This window comes from Lissotriton vulgaris, chromosome 7 (assembly GCF_964263255.1).
Source record: "Lissotriton vulgaris chromosome 7, aLisVul1.2, whole genome shotgun sequence".
Lineage (NCBI taxonomy): Eukaryota > Metazoa > Chordata > Amphibia > Caudata > Salamandridae > Lissotriton > Lissotriton vulgaris.
Genome location: NC_141695.1, coordinates 1,728,279,405 through 1,728,298,901, shown reverse-complemented (window position 1 = coordinate 1,728,298,901; position 19,497 = coordinate 1,728,279,405). Strand labels below are relative to the sequence as shown.

The 19,497-nt window shown below is 48.9% G+C and overlaps 1 protein-coding gene across 1 annotated transcript in view; it reads right to left on the bottom strand.

Moving 5' to 3' along the window:
- LOC147706470 (solute carrier family 2, facilitated glucose transporter member 3-like) overlaps positions 1–19,497 on the bottom strand; it is a 146,934-nt gene that overhangs the window by 70,764 nt on the left and 56,673 nt on the right. Inside the window, exons 2-3 of the mRNA XM_086929614.1 lie at positions 9,388–9,545; positions 3,331–3,486 (exon numbers count right to left, since the gene is read on the bottom strand). Coding sequence (XP_086785740.1) covers positions 3,331–3,486; positions 9,388–9,545 — 314 coding nt within the window. The remainder of the gene's footprint in view (positions 1–3,330; positions 3,487–9,387; positions 9,546–19,497) is intronic.

Here is a 19,497-nt window from a genome sequence, read left to right as displayed (position 1 = left end):
TAACATTTGCTAATTGCTCTGGGAAGATTCTGGTCCATCTCTTTTGCTCACTGTGCTGTTTCAGACATGGATCATTCATTTACGAATCAGTCTTGGATCATCCACCCTATAGCTACAGTCCAGCACCCACTGCATGGCCATATCCCCCCTGATGGGGACAATTCTAACCCCAGACACATTTCAGCTTTCTTGGGCATTGAGGGTAAGGTGCAGCAAGCCTCTTGCAGCTCACTATGGGGAATATGGAGCAGCTTTTGGAATGAGATATAGATATACTCATTCCAATTGGGATAGGTCAAAGGAGAAAGCAAAACTGCGTGCTGTGTGTGGGCTCTTCCCCTGGAAAAAGCAGGGAGTCTGCTCTTGACCTGTGCAAAAATGCTTAATAAGATGAACAATTCTAAATTATTTGTTTTTTTAGAAGAATTGTCTACTTTGTTACTTACTAGGGTCTCCAACCCCAGCACAATACTGAGACAGACTTACCTGAGGTATCCAACATCTTTAAATGCACCTTGCAAATGTGCTGCCCTTATTGTTCTTGATTTAACCTCATTCTTCTGGACTGTCTCCTGTCCAATTCTCCTCCAGCGTATGGTGGAGCTAGGTATCACAAGGCGGGGCTGGAGTTGGATAAAATCTTTTCTGGGACAAAGAGAGCAAGAGGTATGGCTGCCACCAGACTCTTCACTTAGCCCCACATTGTTTAATATCTATATATCACCTACAGCCAAACGCGTTGAGTCTTACAAGATGATTACTGTCTCCTATGCAGATGATACCCAGTTGCTCTTTACGTTTGATTCCACCATGACAGACATACGCTCCATCTTTCCTTCAATGCATTGAACTGGCTGAAAGAGAGCCATCTACATTGCAATGCAGATAAAAGAGAGATTCTTCTCTTTAGGCCAGCAATTGATCAGTGGGTCAATGCTTGTTGGTTGAAGGATCTTCCACCTTCCCACCACCAGCTCTAGTAGCTAAGAACCTTAGAGTCAGGATTGAAGACAGGCTCTCTTTTTATTCTCAGATACTTTCAGTAACAGGCACCTGGTTTGCGCTGCTGCTTTCCATTAGAAAGTACCTTGATCTTCTCCCTCTGGTAGCACGCAGGACAGTTGTCCATGCATTAGTAGTTGCCTGGTTGGACTATGTAACCATCTTGTACCTGGAAATCCCTGATAAATAGATTAAAAGACTTCAGACAGTGCAAAATGTACCTTATTCTGGGCATTCATAGATGTGAATCTGTCACCAGGCGTCTTCATGAACTGCACTGGCTCCCAATTAGGAAGCGGGTTTAATGGAGAAGTGTGGCTCAATGGTTAGAGCGGCAGACCCTGATGCAGAGGTCTAGCCCGGGACCAGGGATCAATTCCCTGCCTCGGCGGGTCTTGGGCTCAAAATTCCACGGACCTGATAATTCTCACCTTGGTGCCTATTCCAATCATGGAGTCCCACTCTGCAACTCTGGGCAATAGCTTGCTTAATCTCCACAACGGACCCCATAACGCTAAGGATGCCTGGCCTCCACCTTGGGGGTGCCCAGGAGTGGACGCCTCACAGGGAAAGCCAGGATGGGTTCCACAGCGGTATTCGTACAAGCGCCTTGAGACCCTCGCGGGTGAGTAGTGCGCTATACAAGTATCAATTTACATTTTGTGAAGGTGTTGTGCGACCCCAGTGCTTGATAAACAGATCCATCGTTATCATCCCTCCCGCACCCTCAAGTCCTTGTCAGCACTCAGAGTGAGAGTACCACATTTTAGGAAAGCCAGGTGCACATACTGCTCTTGCTCGGTGCTTCCAAGTAAGGAATGGCAGTCGATTCCCCACTGTTTGAAGACCATCTCCCAAAAACTCCTATTCCGAAGGCTTTAAAGACCTATCCACCTGCCTTGTCCTAAGGCGATGTAGTAATGTGACCTTTAGTGCAGGGACACTGTCTCAGTAGCTGAGCGCTTTATCAATCTTTCTTTCATTCATTGCTTCATTCATGTCTGGAGGGTGATGCATTAGACTTGTCTTGTATGGTCAACTTCAGCCGGTCTTGAGATTTTAGTCAACAACTGTTGCAGACTGAGACTTTTCAGCCTTACCTATAATAGCTATTCTGAAACTATGTTGTGGTGTTAAAAGCCAGGCAGCAAAAGAACTGTGGAAGTCTTAGAGGTCCTGGCAGCTATTCATTGGCAGATACATGTGCATCTCAGTTCTACAATAGTAGAGATAATGCAGCTTTGGTTTGAAGTGCATTGGCAGAGCTTTCTGAGGGCCCTAATAATGAACCAACCCAAGAGCGGTATGAGGGTCTTCGTACTGAAATAGAAGGGGAGCTGCAGCTCAGGACTGAGTTTGGTTACTGGAAACGTGTATGATTCTTGGGGGTGGAATAGCAGATGTGCTGCAGATCAGACGCGAGGTGCATTGACAGAGCTATCCGTGGGTCCCAGTACCTAAAGAAGACAGGGCACCTAGGGTTAGGACTGAAGTGCATGGTCAAGTGCTGTGTAAATGTCCCATTAATGGACCATCTGCAGATCAGCGACAAGATAGAGCTGTGAATGAGTTTCTGAGAGGGAATAGCAGAGGTGCTGTTGGTCAAGACTTAGGTGTATTTGGGTCTCATTATTTCTCAGGGAATTGGGAGACCTATGAATGAGCCATTCATAGGGGCCCCGCATTGAGCCAATTCTGTAGGTGATCCCATAATGTTTGGTTAAGCCATTGTAGAGCTTTCTTTGGGTCTCAATATCCAAATAAGAGGGCTCTGAAGACCCAAACTGAGGGGCATTAGTGTAACTGAGGATCAGTGTTAGTGCTGGTATATCAGTGATACTGCAGGAGGGGACTGACCTGCTTTGGCATGGGATGTGTTTGGATCTCAGTGCTGAAGTAACAGGGGTGCTGAAGGTTAGGCCTGAGGTTGAGCTCTGCAGGGAAGGTCAGTCTATGAGATAAAATCCTAAATTTACTACTTTTGGTATTCAAAGAAGGCATTTAGTAGTAGTAAAGTTAGGACTCCTAAATGTACTACTAAATGCCTTTTGTGAAAACTGAAAGTCGTAAAGTTAGGATTTTGTCTCAGTTTAGTAGAAGTAAAGTTAGGAGTCCTAACTTTACTACTACTAAATGCCTTCTGTCAATATCAAAAGTAGTACATTTAGGATTTTATCTCAGATTAGTTCTGTGAATCAGCCACTAAGTTCATCGGGGAAGTACAAATCTAGAGTGTGGTGCACCAACAGAGCTGTAAACAAATGATTTTGGCAATGCTTGTAACATTCAATCCCAGGAATGTACAATGTACCCCATCCCCGATCTCACCGACTGAGGGGCGTTGATCACCCCGGTGTTGTATCCATATTGAAAAGAGCCAATCACAGCAACCGTCACAGAGAAGACCAGTGGGCAGGTGATCTGTTTCTGAGAAAGAGAAAAAAATGTGTTGAGGATTTTTAAAAAAGAAACACCTGGACCTATCTGAAAAATAGAAGAAGGACTACAATTTTACATCAACAGAGGGGCTCAGGAAGGCATCTATGACAGAGAACCACAGAGAATGAGGCATTAGGTAAATATATTACACACAACTATTAAACCAAGAATCAAGTGTGTTAATTAAATTGCTTTCTGATAAGAGCTGCTACCTAGTCCTACCTTGGATCATAAAAGCGTGCATCCCTCATGTTCAGTCCTCTATCTTTGATGACCAGGATACATGCTACATTTGTCAAATCCACCTCAACAGGGTAAGAAACTGGGGGGCATATTATCAAGGCGGGCGATAAGAGATTATCGCAGCTTTAACTGCCTTTTTCGGCACTAAGCAGCGATAATTCTATCGCCCTATTAGCAAACTGTCGCTAACAGCAGTTAGCGACAGCTTGTAGGCGATAGCCAGCGGTTTGGGGCCCGCTTTCCATGTCAGCGATATTTAACGCTAATGACTTGCAAAGTGGGCGTACCCAACCTGTTAGTGACTGAAAGCAGTCGCTAGCACAGCTATCGCCTTTTATCAACGCAGGCGTAGCAATGTAAATATTCGCGCTAAGCGTGAATATCTCCAAAACCTAACGCCGGCTGAGACCAGTTCTTAGTCCTTATATCCAATGGGAGGTGGATATTCTGGCTAAGTCCCCATTGGCGATAATGCGTGAATGTTGCTGGATTACCAGCGATATTCACGCATTTCGCCGCTAACGCCGGAAATGTCATCGCATTTAAGATAAACGTTGCTAATAGCACGTTATCTCTGCAATAAAATCAGGCGATGCTTGGCGATACAACGACTTTCGCTGGAGGGCGGTGGATAGTGGAATAGTTTAATTTTCTATTCCAACTCCAGCCCACGTTGACAGTAGGGAAGGTGTTGGACAGAAAATTAAACTATTCCCTATCCAACAGCGCCCTCCAGCGAAAGTCGTTGTAACGACTTTTGTTGTAATCCCTGTGTTGTAATGGCATTGCGGGGTAATCCCCGCGTTGTCATGGCTGTTCACCCTATTTAGCAATAAATATCGCTAATTGTTGATAATATGCCGCTGGGTTATTGATTTACAGGGATTGGAAGCCCCACTAAGGCAGCACCCACAATCCTTGTCAGGGTAAACAACAAAAGTCACTATATTAACCTATGTTTAACCCTCTGGTAGCTGGCACAAAAGCAGTTAGGCATTACTTAACGGTAATGTGTAAAGTATCTATTCAGCACACAAACAGTAATAAAGAGAACGCACAACACAAGAAAACTTCCAAACCAATTTAGGAAAACACTGTAAAGTTTAATAAATACAATGATACCAAAATTACAAATATCCAATCAGTAGAACTGGAGATATGCAATTTTAAAATTTTAGGTAAGTATAGCGACTAAAAGCACAAAGCGTCAATCTCATTCATTTGTTCATCCTAGACCGGGAGAACGTCACTAGTTCAGGCCAACCGCAATGGAGCGGAGTGGATAAAGGGTCCATGTTTAAGCATGGGCGGAAAATCCGTTCCGCTCGCGGATTTTGCGGATTTTCGGGAAATTCGCAATCCGCGAGATTCGCGAATCTCCCGCAAAATCCGCAAATCCGCGAGCAGCGGATTTTGCTCGCACTGCTCGCACTGTTCGCGTGAGTTCGCGCCCCGCGAATAAGTGCAAAATTGCAGAAATACGCTCTTAGCAAAACTGAAAGTAACTACTTACCAGGTTCAAAAGTTCAGGCTCATCATTAGTAGCCATTTCCTGTAGTGCTTCCTGAGGGGCCCCTCCAGAGTTCAGTTGCCAGTTGAAACTATTATGTGACCCTGCTCTGAACCTCAGAATAGTTACACATATGCCACAAAGGTCCTGAATTACAGCTAAGGGAGACAAGCAGGAGCCAGGCTGGAAGTTAAAATCCATTAATCAGCCCCTAATTCATTATTGTCAGTTGGGGCAGGGCAGGTGTTGTAACTAATTTTGCAACAATGAAAGCACTTAGCAAGTGCAAAAGATCACTAATTAGGGCGCACTAAGGAAGCAGGTGCCAGCTAAAAAAATATTCTGTGACACATTAATCAGCCCCAAATTAATTCAGGTCACTTGAGGCAGGGAAGGTGTGCTTTGCTTTGCCGAAAATAATGTACACTGGACAACCAGAGGGTGTGGTGATGAAACAGAGGGTGGCATGGGTGGGCCAGAGGGTGGCATGAGTAGTCAGAGAGTGGCAGTGGTGACAGAGAGTGGCAGTGATGAAGAAGAGTGTCCCAAACAGGCTGGACACGTAGAAACAACAAGTTCGCAAAACTTGCGACCCGACAGGTAAGTTCGCAAATTGCGAAATTGTAAAAACCCTCGCGAACTGGCAGAAACACGGGCGAACACAAAAAAAAAAAATCCGCAAATTCGCGGGAATTCGCGGATTTTGTGGATTGCGAATCCGCAAATCCGCAAAATTCGCGAACGCGAGATCCGCAAAATTCGCCCATGCTTATCCATGTTAGTACCTCATAAAAAGTTACTATCTCAATCTCCGGAGTGGAGAGTTCAGTTCGCGGTGGAGGAGGCCTTAAGAAGCAGGAAGAGTGTTACAGATGGTCGTCACTATAGTAGAAGAGCAGAATGGCCGGCACGGGTTGTCATGCTGTACTGCAAGGAGATCGTCAGAGGTCGTGGACGGCCATTGTACAAGCTTCACGTTGGTGGTTGCCATGGGCTGTCTTTGCCGTTGTGCGAAGTGCAGATCTCACATTGCCGGTCATGGCTGTAGCGGGAAGAGTCACTCCACCAGGGCTTAGAGTTGGAGGTCATCGCGGGCAGCAGAGCCTTTCACAGTCGCAAAGAGCTCCAAACTTCAGGATTTCTCTTTTTCTTGTGGAAGAATATACCCTGATGCCAGCCAAGGGTTACAGGGCCTGGGGAGGCATCTCCCTCGTGGGTGTCAGGCAATCACTCTAGTTGAGGCCAGCAGGGCTCAGGCAGGTCCAGTTGCAGCAGATCAGCTAGGCAGTTACAGGTAGGCCTCTGGAGCGTGTTGTGTCCCTGAAGCTCGGAACAGGAGATCACTCAACTGACCCTTGGAGTCGCCCAGGTTCTCCTGGGATGAAGAGAGCGGGTTGAGTCTTCCTTCTCAGAGAGCAGTGTAGGCCCCAAACAGCAGGGCAATCCTCTGTGGGAACAAGACAGGCCTTAAGCAGCATGGCAATTCCTTGGTAGCAGCAGGGCAGTCCTCTGGGGGGAATGTCAGGTTTCAAGCCACAGGAGAGGCCTCTGGGGAACAAGGTGGTCCTTCTTCTGTAGTGTCCACATGTCCAAGAATGTACTGAAGAGGTGTTCCTCTGGATCCAATATGTGTATCTGGTTCCAGCCTTTGAAGTGGGAAGATTGCCTATGCTACCTCAAAATTTGGTTCTGGAATGTTCTTCCAATTTCCTGTCAGGGCTCCAAGGAGTCTGAGGGGACAAAAGCCAGAGCAGGTCTACTGTCAGATTCCTTTCTGTGTGCAAGAGGCAGAGCCCTTTGAAATATAATTGGGGCAGGGCACGGCTCTACCCTCAGCCATTCTGGCAAAATGGCCCATCCTGCCCACATCCTGTCCGTTATTGTTCACTCCCAGGGCCTAATGTGCATTCTTAATTAAGCCTGGGCAGTAAACCCCGCTCACAGGTTTGCAGAGTTTTCTGCACTCCGCGTTCTGAGTAGTTTTAAGAGTTTTTTGCTTGCTTGTGCTGGTCAACATCAAGTAAGTGAGCGCGAGCAAGGAAAATACACCTTTCTCAACACAAGCAGTCAGATTTCTCAATGAGAGTGGTTGTGTATGTTCGTGACCGCGCGCGTTGAGAAACCTTCTGTTCACGTTGAGAAAGGTGCCGCTCAGGTAGAAAATATACTCGAGTAGCAGAAAGAAAGCAGCGCCTGCTTGCGCTGCGCATGGTTCCGTTTGCAATGATTTTCCAGCGCAGGACAAACATCTGGCGCTGAAAATCACAGCGAACAGCATGACCCTAACGCACTCTGCCGCTTGTGGAACTTTTCGTAGCACGCCACAGTTTGTTTGCCACTTTGCAGAGTTCTGGGTAGCGGAACTCTGCGAACTCCGCCCAGGCTTATTCTTAATGGGGGAGCATTTACAGGGCCAGGCAGCTGGAAACTCCTAGAAGGCATTAGAAACTTTTAGGAAGGAAAATGCCATCTTTCTAAAAATATCCGAAAGCAAAGCACAGTTCTCGTGCTCATGGCTGTCGCACTGCAAACGTCGGGAACATATCCCACCAAAGTTTCAAATTCATCCCGGTATTCCAAAATCCACCAGTATTCACTTGCTTAAACCAACCATATTTTGACATTTTCGTGGTACTCTTCATCACAACGGAGACAGCGTGAAGTAATCTGCAAACTTTATTGAACTTTTCCAATACCGACTGTATGCCATTCTGGGCTTCGTACAATGATACGCCGAAATTGATCACAGAATAATTTTTGAAAAGGGCACAAAGTTTTTTATATCCAATGCATTTCGAGCACCTAAGACTCTTCGTCAGGGAACTCTAAAACAACAGAAACAAAAGCAAATGACATGAACAGTTTCACTGATTGATCCTAAATAATGCGTGCATATACACTGAATCTAAAACTAGTGTAAACACATAACCCCCCTTCTTGCCCCCTCACATACAAATCATACACCTGACAAAATAACAAACAATCACTGCTCACACCCAAGCCCCAATTACCCAAACCAAACTAACTATGCCTGTTAAATTCATTCTCACCCTTTCAAAATCTTCATACTCCCCGTCCCTCTCACTAACCACCTCCCTCCCTTTCACCGAACCCCCAGTGCTATTCTCTAAAACGAGGCATTGTTTGCTTGACTAAACCCTCATTCTTTTCTCCATGAACCCAGTCCCTCCTTTCATCCTTCTTCTTAACCCCATCTCTGCTCTTCTCCCTTGTGAAAAATGGCATTTTCAAAAATGTAATCTAAATTCCGATTTTACTATTAAAGAGGATTTTAAATTACAATTAATTTAAGTCTAAACGGCATATCTCTACCTGCTTCCAATCCAAATGTAGCCCTTATTAAATGTAATAAGGTAACCTACAGTTAGTCAGTGGGTGAGATAGGTCGTGTAATAGTGAAAAACGACGTTAGCAGTTTTCCTCTGCCAGAACAGGTAAAAGATAAACACACCTTTCCTTTTAAATATAATACACCTCACACTAGGAGCTTTTAGAGCTTACTTCAGTGGTGACTTATAAGTGTTAAAGAGGAAGGGTTTGCCAAGTCCATATTGAAGATTTAAACTGCACTACAGGCTGTATTTGCAGGCCTGAGACATGTTTTAAAAGACTTCTTTAGTGGGTGCTATAATGAGTGCTGCTGCCCACTAGTAGTATTTAATTTACAGAGTAGTACCATATACTAGGGACTTTTTAGTAAATTCAATCAGGTGCAGGCCAATTTCACATTGTTTTAAGGAGAAGGCACAAGTACTTGAGCGCGGGTTAGCAGTGCTAAAGCGCACAGAGTTCTAAAAGCCAACAAAAAAGGATTTAGAAAATATGAGGGGCTAAGGCAAATAGGGGGTGACACTGCAGAGAGGGCCAGACCCAACAGAAGCAAGGTTGTTTTGTCTCCTTTGTGGACATGTCATGTTAAGCTGCCCCCCCCATTCACCCATCAACAGCCATAACAGCTCTCCTTAAGACATACGAAAATGAACGCTAACTATGTGTTGATCCGATGCCCAGACTCAAACCTGGTTCCCAGCTCCGAGTTCGACAGATCTGGCCTCTCCTCACTTTCACGATTAGTAGTTGGTTCTGTTTTAGGAGGCGCTAACAGTAGAAATGGGCTGGTGCAAGCTGGCTCCTGACGAGAGCCTCTGCACTTACGTTTTTTACAAATTAACCATGGGCAGTTTGTCATTCAGAAAAGGGTATAAAGAAGGAGCTGCCTTGCAGGAGGCGGCCATCTTGTCATTGACCTGGGACATTGGATAACGACAAGATGGCCGCCTCTTCAGAGCAGCATTTTTACTAAAGCATCTAATAATGAACGTTATTTTTCCTGGCAAGAAAAGAAAAAAACAGACAACTAACAATACTCAGATATCTACTTTAATGGAATGATCTGGATTTATTTTAGATTGTCCTTTCTTTTCTTCAATTTGCTTTGTGTCTAATCCCCTTGAAGTCACTCCCAGCAGAATAGATGAAGGTACATGTTTCGTGTTTGGCCTCCTCTCTGGGCCCTTCCTGATTCCGGACAGAAGCCGGTAGGTTTTCTTTTCTTTTCTTAAGATGACCAAAGAAACTAACTACATTGTATTGGGCTCATCACTGATGACACCAACACAGACGTATATTAACAGATGGACATATACTTATGGATTACATATATCATCTTATAAAGGTTATATAGTCTACTCGCTGCTCATCATTGGTCTCTGCATCTTAAATACATCTCCATTATGAAAAAGGTGCCAACTGGCTGCTGTCAAACCTCGAAATCTGCTATGATGTGATTGATATGATATGACATGAATCCGCACGATATGAGATATATCATATAATATGAACCCGACATGATACAATATGAGATGTGATATATGATGATATGAAGCCGGGTCTGGTGGCTCGGGGGACTAATGCGTACACTGCAGGGGCCGGTGTTCGGCCTTATGGTCACAGGTTCAATTTCCTGTGGGTCCACTCAGCCTTTCATCCATCTGAGGTCGATAAAATGAGTACCATTGAGTTGGGTACCAACAAACATCTGTTATTCAGCGCCAAGATACCCGTAGTGGTGAACGTGCGCTTTACAAACATACATGATATGATACAGTCAGAAATGTTTAATTGCACCCGAAGGTGGCACCCCAGGAATGTCCAAAATTCCAAGCATGAGAAACTGAGGGCCCTGCTTAGATTTTTATGACCAGCTACCGAATTACATGTGCATTAAACTTTATCGCACTTTTTATATGGCGGACGGGGTATCTGTCACATATTGACAAGTACCCCATCCGCAAAGCTCTAAATTAAGCCCTAAATCAGCACAACAGGGAACAGGGATCATTATGGAAGCGACATAGGTCAGAGGTGAGGGGCAGAGAAAGAGGCAGTAAATTCAAATGGGTGACCCAAAAGACCACCCTCCATCCACTCCTCCGGGGGAGGTAATACAGCCCACCCCGTCTTACGCTACAGACCTTAACAAGCATTTGCAATGCAATAGGTCTCACATATATGGGAGTTTGACCTATTGGCATTGTGAATAACAATGCCTTTCATTTATGTATGTTTTTAAAACAGATAACTAAAAGGCGTTGTCATTTACAATGCAAATAGCTTAAACTCTTGCAAATTAGAGGCCTATTGCATTGCAAATGCTTGCTATAAAAAATGTAATGTTAGGAGAGAGTGAGTGCTGCCTGCAACAGGAGGCAGGACGAAGCTATAGGAGAAAATAGTGCTCGGAGGCTGTAATTAACCCCTTCACTGCGGCGGCTATTCCGCCGCAGTGCTAAGGGGGCGGGGCGAAAGAGCGGCGGGCGCATGCTGGTGACGGAACTGCTCCGTCACCAGCCGCGGTTGCGCTGTGCTCATGACGGAGGGGTTCCGTCACGGCCCCGTCCGCTCAATAGAACGTTCAGCGCAGGCGCGGAATCCACGCCGCGCAGGCGTTCCGAGCGGGCCGTGACAGAACCGCTCCGTCATCAGCACAGCGCGACCGCGGCTGATGACGGCGCGGTTCCGTCATCAGCAGGGGAGGGGTTAATGCCTACTGAGCATCATGGCCATGGGAGGTTACAAAATGAGACAAGGCTGCACTAAGGAGGGACTTCTGAGCTTTTGACCAATGAACAGCCACAAATTACAGTGGACAATGACACAAGCCAATGAAAAATATGGTCGCTGCTTCAACTCCCTACCTCAATACAGCATGCCTCACAGAGCAGCGCATGAGCTGCCTGGGATCGACCTAAAAAGGTGGAAATGCTCTATGTACATTGGAACAGCACTGGAATTAGAAGTACATTGTTAAATCCACAGCCTCTGCTATCAGTCTAGTTTCAAGGTCCCAACAGAATACCACACACAACTGCAACAACCCAGAACAGAAAGTGAAATGCACGCACTCCACTAACGACCCCCCACCCCCACCCCCAGCTTCTGATGGACAGACTGCCCCTCCATAATTGTGGGGTGTCAGTTTCAAATTTCACAACAATCACGGTGGCTTATAATGTAAAAATATATTATACACAAGCAGGGCACATGAGATGGGCTAAAGAGGCAGAGGAAAGGGAGAGAAATGCAGATTGGTAGGAGTTCTAAGTGAGAGACACACAATATTTTGTCAAATAACCAAGATTTTGAGGACTTTCAAAACAGAGAGTAGGGCGTGTGTCTGTGTTTTTGTCTGTGTGCATGCAAAAATCCCAGGGGAAATCCGACAGGCTCTTCACCACACCGACTGAATGCACCAGTACCCAACTATTCATCAAAGAATACATTTATTAGGGGGTGTAACGCCCCCAAACACCCCCTGAAGGTACCCCCCTGTCCACAGCAGTCAGTGTGACACCTTCACCCACTTGCGTTTTGTGACGTAGTAAATATGGGATCCAAAATCCCAGCATGCAACGTGCAGTTGGCTGAAATTCCAGGACTGAAGGCACCCACGGTGGAAAAAAACAACTTGTTTTTAATTAGAACATTAGTGCTAGAAATATAACCACTTAGATTGTTTACACATACACTGTCTCATACATATTCATTAGGCATACTAACGTAAACACCTGACTGGTGGGTTCACATGCTACGCCCATCCCCTGGCAGCCTCTAAAGCAGGGCCATGCCCTACAGAGATACCTTTAACTAACTCAACTTATCAGCTTCCATCTACAGCCTGCTGAGTCAAAGAGAGAGAGGTGTGAGATGAGGAGAGAGGGCCAGGGGCAGGCAGGTGAGGAAGAGGTGTGAGATGAGGAGAGAGGACCAGGGGCAGGCAGACGCGGGAGACGTGTGAGATGAGGAGAGAGGGCCAGGGGCAGGCAGGTGAGGGAGAGGTGTGAGATGAGGAGAGAGGGCCAGGGGCAGGCAGGTGAGGGAGCGGTGTGAGATGAGGAGAGAGGGCCAGGGGCAGGCAGGTGAGGGAGAGGTGTGAGATGAGGAGAGAGGGCCAGGGGCAGGCAGGTGAGGGAGAGGTGTGAGATGAGGAGAGAGGGCCAGGGGCAGGCAGGTGAGGGAGAGGTGTCAGATGAGGAGAGAGGGCCAGGGGCAGGCAGGTGAGTGAGAGGTGTGAGATGAGGAGAGAGGGCCAGGGGCAGGCAGATAAGGGAGAGGTGTGAGATGAGGAGAGAGGGCCAGGGGCAGGCAGGTGAGTGAGAGGTGTGAGATGAGGAGAGAGGGCCATGAGAGGCAGGTGAGTGAGTGGTGTGAGATGAGGGGAGAGGGCCATGAGAGGCAGGTGAGGGAGAGGTGTGAGATGAGGAGAGAGGGCCATGGGAGGCAGACGAGGGAGAGGTGTGAGATGAGGAGAGAGGGCCAGGGGCAGGCAAACGAGGGAGAGGTGTGAGATGAGGAGAGAGGGCCAGGGGCAGGCAGGTGAGGGAGAGGTGTGAGATGAGGAGAGATGGCCAGGGGCAGGCAGGTGAGGGAGAGGTGTGAGATGAGGAGAGAGGGCCATGAGAGGCAGGTGAGTGAGAGGTGTGAGATGAGGAGAGAGGGCCAGGCAGGTGAGGGAGAAGTGTGAGATGAGGAAGGCTGCTGTATGCTGAGGAGAGATGGCCAGGGGCAGGCAGATGAGGGAGAGGTGTGAATGCTGACGACAATTTTGTCAAACACCGGCAAACTGCTGAGTAAGTATGGGCGGAAAATCCATTCCGCTCGCGGATTTTGCGGATTTTCGGTAAATTCGCAATCCGCGAGATTCGCGAATTTCCCGCAAAATCCGCAAATCCGCGAGCAGCGGATTTTATGGCTTGCTCGCACTGTTCGCGTGAGTTCGCGGCTTCCCAGTTCAACTTCGCGCCCCGCGAATAAGCGCTAAATTGCAGAAATACGATCTTAGCAAAACTGAAACTACTTACCAGGTTCAAAAGTTCAAGCTCATCATTAGTAGCCATTTCCTGTAGTGCTTCCTGAGGGGCCCCTCCAGAGTTCAGTTGCCTACTTGCAACTATTATGTGACCCTGCTCTGACCCTCAGAATAGTTACACATATGCCACAAAGGTCCTGAATTACAGCTAAGGGAGACAAGCAGGAGCCAGGCTGGAAGTTCAAATCCAGTGACACATTAATCAGCCCCTAATTCATTATTGTCAGTTGGGGCAGGGCAGGTGTTGTAACTAATTTTGCAACAATGAAAGCACTTAGCAAGTGCAAAAGATCACTAATCAGCAAGCACTAAGGAAGCAGGTGCCAGCTAAAAAAATATTCTGTGACACATTAATCAGCCCCAAATTAATTCAGGTCACTTGAGGCAGGGAAGGTGTGCTTTGCTTTGCCACAATAATGTACACTGGACAACCAGAGGGTGCTGTGATGAAACAGAGGGTGGCATGGGTGAGCCAGAGGGTGGCATGGGTGAACCAGAGAGTGGCAGTGGTGACAGAGGGTGGCAGTGATGAAGAAGAGTGTCCCAAACAGGCTGGACACGTAGAAACAACAAGTTCGCAAAACTTGCGACCTGACAGGTAAGTTCGCGTTTGCGAAATTGTACAAAAGCCCTCGCGACCTGGCAGAAACCCGCGCGAACACAAAAAAAAAAAATCCGCAAATTTGCGAGAATTCACCGATTTTGCGGATTGCGAGTTCGCAAATGCGCAAAATTCGCGAACGCGAGATTCGCAAAATTCGCCCATGCTTACTGCTGAGTAAGAGAGCGTGAGCGTCTGCTATGAGAGAGGAGAGAGCAGGAAGGGGCAGTAACTGCAGAAGAAAGCAACAGAGACAGAAGAGGAGCGCAGGGAGGGGGCAGTAACTGCTGAGGAAAGCAATAGAGGCAGAAGAGGAGAGCAGGGAGGGGGAGTAACTGCTGAGGAAAGCAATAGAGCCAGAAGAGGAGAACAGGAAGGGGGGTAACTGCTGAGGAAAGCAACAGAGGCAGAAGAGAAGAGAAGGGAGGGGGCAGTAACTGCTGAGGAAAGCAACGGAGACAGAAGAGGAGAGCAGGGAGGGGGCAGTAACTGCTGAGGGAGGGGACAGCAACTGCTGGGGAAGGCAACAAAGGCAGAAGGGGCGAGCAGGGAGGGGGCAGTAACTTCTGAGGAAAGCAACAGAGGCAGAAGAGGAGTGCAGGGGGCAGTAACTGCTGAGGAAAGCAACAGATGCAGAAGGGGAGAGCAGGGAGGGGGGAGTAACTGCTGAGGGAGGCAACAGAGGCAGAAGTGGAGAGCAGGGAGGGGGCTGTAACTGCTGAGGGAGGCAACAGAGGCAGAAGTGGAGAGCAGGGAGGGGGCAGTAACTGCTGAGGGAGGCAGCAGAGGCAGAAGTGGAGAGCAGGGAGGGGGCAGTAACTGCTGAGGGAGGCAACAGAGGCAGAAGTGGAGAGAAGGGAGGGGGCAGTAACTGCTGAGGGAAGCATCAGAGGCAGAAGAGGAGAGAAGGGAGGGGGCAGCAACTGCTGAGGGAAGCATCAGAGGCAGAAGAGGAGAGCAAGGAGGGGGCAGTAACTGCTGAGGGAAGCATCAGAGGCAGAAGTGGAGAGCAGGGAGGGGGGAGTAACTGCTGAGGAAAGCAACATATGCAGAAGGGGAGATCAGGGAGGGGGCAGCAACTGCTGAGGAAAGCATCAGAGGCAGAAGATGAGAGCAGGGAGGGGGCAGCAACTGCTGAGGAAAGCAACAGAGGCAGAAGGGGAGAGCAGGGAGGGGGCAGTAACTGCTGAGGGAGGCAACAGAGGCAGAAGGGGAGAGCAGGGAGTGGGCAGTAACTTCTGAGGGAGGCAACAGAAGCAGAAGAGTAGAGCAGGGAGAGGGCAGTAACTGCTGAGGAAAACAACAGAGGCAGAAGAGGAGAGTAGGGAGGGGCAGCAACTGCTGAGGAAAGCAACAGAGACAGAAGAGGAGAGCAGAGAGGGGGCAGTAACTGCTGAGGGGTGCAACACAGGCAGATGAGGAGAGCAGGGAGGGGCAGTTACTGCTGAGGAAAGCAACAGAGGCAGAAGAGGAGATCAGGGAGGGGGCAGTAACTGCTGAGGAAAGCAACAGAGGCAGACGAGGAGAGCAGGGAGGGGGCAGTAACTGCTGAGCAAAGCAACAGAGACAGAAGAGGAGAGCAGGGAGGGGGCAGTAACTGCTGAGGAAAGCAACGGAGGCAGAAGAGGAGAGCAGGGAGGGGGCAGTAACTGCTGAGGAAAGCAACATTGGCAGAAGGGGAGAGCAGGGAGGGGGCAGTAACTGCTGAGGGAGGCAACAGAGGCAGAAGTGGAGAGCAGGGAGGGGGCAGTAACTTCTGAGGGAGGCAACAGAAGCAAAAGAGGAGAGCAGGGAGAGGGCAGTAACTGCTGAGGAAAACAACAGAGGTAGAAGAGAAGAGCAGGGAGGGGGCAGCAACTGCTGAGGGAGGGGACAGAGGCAGAAGTGGAGAGCAGGGAGGGGGCAGTAACTTCTGAGGGAGGCAACAGAAGCAAAAGAGGAGAGCAGGGAGAGGGCAGTAACTGCTGAGGAAAGCAACAGAGGCAGAAGAGGAGAGCAGGGAGGGGGCAGTAATTGCTGAGGAAAGCAACGGAGGCAGAAGAGAAGAGCAGGGAGGGGGCAGCAACTGCTGAGGGAAGCAACAGAGACAGAAGAGGAGAGCAGGGAGGGGGCAGTAGCTGCTGAGGAAAGCAACGGAGGCAGAAGAGGAGAGCAGGGAGGGGGCAGCAACTGCTGAGGAAAGCAACAGAGGCAGATGAGGAGAGCAGGCAGGGGGCAGGAACTGCTGAGGAAAGCAACAGAGGCAGAAGGGGAGAGCAGGGAGGGGGCAGTAACTGCTGAGGGAAGCAACAGAGGCAGAAGGGGAGAGCAGGGAGGGGGCAGTAACTTCTGAGGGAGGCAACAGAAGCAGAAGAGGAGAGCAGGGAGAGGGCAGTAACTGCTGAGGAAAACAACAGAGGCAGAAGAGGAGAGCAGGGAGGGGGCAGTAATTGCTGAGGAAAGAAACGGAGGCAGAAGAGAAGAGCAGGGAGGGGGCAGCAACTGCTGAGGGAAGCAACAGAGACAGAAGAGGAGAGCAGGGAGGGGGCAGTAGCTGCTGAGGAAAGCAACAGAGGTAGATGAGGAGAGCAGGCAGGGGGCAGTAACTGCTGAGGAAAGCAACAGAGGCAGAAGGGGAGAGCAGGGAGGGGGCAGTAACTGCTGAGGGAAGCAACAGAGGCAGAAGGGGAGAGCAGGGAGGGGGCAGTAACTTCTGAGGGAGGCAACATTGGCAGAAGGGGAGAGCAGGGAGGGGGCAGTAACTGCTGAGGGAGGCAACAGAGGCAGAAGTGGAGAGCAGGGAGGGGGCAGTAACTTCTGAGGGAGGCAACAGAAGCAAAAGAGGAGAGCAGGGAGAGGGCAGTAACTGCTGAGGAAAACAACAGAGGTAGAAGAGAAGAGCAGGGAGGGGGCAGCAACTGCTGAGGGAGGGGACAGAGGCAGAAGTGGAGAGCAGGGAGGGGGCAGTAACTTCTGAGGGAGGCAACAGAAGCAAAAGAGGAGAGCAGGGAGAGGGCAGTAACTGCTGAGGAAAGCAACAGAGGCAGAAGAGGAGAGCAGGGAGGGGGCAGTAATTGCTGAGGAAAGCAACGGAGGCAGAAGAGAAGAGCAGGGAGGGGGCAGCAACTGCTGAGGGAAGCAACAGAGACAGAAGAGGAGAGCAGGGAGGGGGCAGTAGCTGCTGAGGAAAGCAACGGAGGCAGAAGAGGAGAGCAGGGAGGGGGCAGCAACTGCTGAGGAAAGCAACAGAGGCAGATGAGGAGAGCAGGCAGGGGGCAGGAACTGCTGAGGAAAGCAACAGAGGCAGAAGGGGAGAGCAGGGAGGGGGCAGTAACTGCTGAGGGAAGCAACAGAGGCAGAAGGGGAGAGCAGGGAGGGGGCAGTAACTTCTGAGGGAGGCAACAGAAGCAGAAGAGGAGAGCAGGGAGAGGGCAGTAACTGCTGAGGAAAACAACAGAGGCAGAAGAGGAGAGCAGGGAGGGGGCAGTAATTGCTGAGGAAAGAAACGGAGGCAGAAGAGAAGAGCAGGGAGGGGGCAGCAACTGCTGAGGGAAGCAACAGAGACAGAAGAGGAGAGCAGGGAGGGGGCAGTAGCTGCTGAGGAAAGCAACAGAGGTAGATGAGGAGAGCAGGCAGGGGGCAGTAACTGCTGAGGAAAGCAACAGAGGCAGAAGGGGAGAGCAGGGAGGGGGCAGTAACTGCTGAGGGAAGCAACAGAGGCAGAAGGGGAGAGCAGGGAGGGGGCAGTAACTTCTGAGGGAGGCAACAGAAGCAGAAGAGGAGAGCAGGGAGAGGGCAGTAACTGCTGAGGAAAACAACAGAGGCAGATGAGGAGAGCAGGCAGGGGGCAGTAACTGCTGAGGAAAGCAACAGAGGCAGAAGGGGAGAGCAGGGAGGGGGCAGTAACTGCTGAGGGAAGCAACAGAGGCAGAAGGGGAGAGCAGGGAGGGGGCAGTAACTGCTGAGGGAGGCAACAGAGGTAGAAGAGGAGAGCAGGGAGGGGGTAGTAACTGCTGAGGGGAGCAACAGAGGCAGATGAGGAGATCAGGGAGAAGGGAAATTAATCATGGGATAGAGGGTCAGACATGGGAAATACAGAGAGAGTGGGAGCTACCTGGTTCAGGAGGGGTGGGGAATCAGGAACAACAGGGGGTCTTATGGGGCAAGAAGCAGAGAATCAGGGAGAAGGGTAAATGCTGAAGGGAGAACAAGAACACTCAGGGAGTGACCACATGACCCATTGCTGGAAGCTGCTACTACCATACCGTCTTGGGCTCCAAGGGGGTCATGGCCTCCTTTTGTCTGCAGGTGATCACACCCGTCTCAGGTTCAGGTTGACTGTGGGGGTCACTGGTGGGTCCTGGAATTCTGAGAATAGATTTGAATCCAATGATTGATGCTTCTAGTTGTTAGTGTTCTTAAGTAATAGTGATTTAGATGGTGCAAAGTGGTCAAAAGCTTCAACACTGCTGTCAATATGTTCTGATGGCAGACCAGTCCTGAAAATTGGGACTCAGTTAGCCTGGATGTTGTCCTTTCTTTATGTTGTCCAAGATTGCTAATGACTTCATTTTAATTGATCCCAGTTCAGTGTTGGCTGGTCCCAGTAATGTCTTGGTTGATACCAAGTGAGTTTTAGGTAGTCCAGGAAAGGATGATGGTTTGCACCGGTTGTGTGCTCATGGATGCCAGTTATGTCTTGGTTGGTCACAGATAAGTGTTGGTTGGAGCCTGTTGAGTGTTGTATGGACTCAGCTGTCTTGGTTGGTCCCAGTTGAGTGTCAGATGGTCACAATGTCCTCAGATCGTTGGTGTTTATGTCTTGGATGGTGCCAGTTTGCTGTTAGTTCTCTGTGCTGTTTTGCCAAGTTCAATCTTGGTTAAACCTAAGTAGTAGTTAGTTAGTTTTTTTTCTATATAGTTTTTTCTAATTTGATTTTAGTTGGCTGTTGCCAGTTGTGTGTTGACTTGTCTTGATTGTGTCTTGGTTGATCCTAGATGAATAGTGTCTTTTGGATAATCCTGGTTCGGCCTTGAGTACGCTCTTGATTGTTCACAATTGAGTGTTGGCAGGACCCTGTTGTGTCTTCAATGTTCCTGGTCCAGGCTTTCTTGGTCTCAGTTGACTGTTGGCAGGACTCGGTGTCTTGGTTGATCTCAGTTGAGGGTTAGAAAGACCTGTTTTGTATTGTTTCTTTCCTGCTTGATGCGTTGTTGATCTCAGTTTAGTATTGCCTGGTCTTGATTGGGTCTTGGTTGATGGAAGCTGAGTCTTGGCAGTTGCTGATGAGTCTTGGCTGTTGCTGATGTCTGTCACTCTCTCTTCTTCTCCTG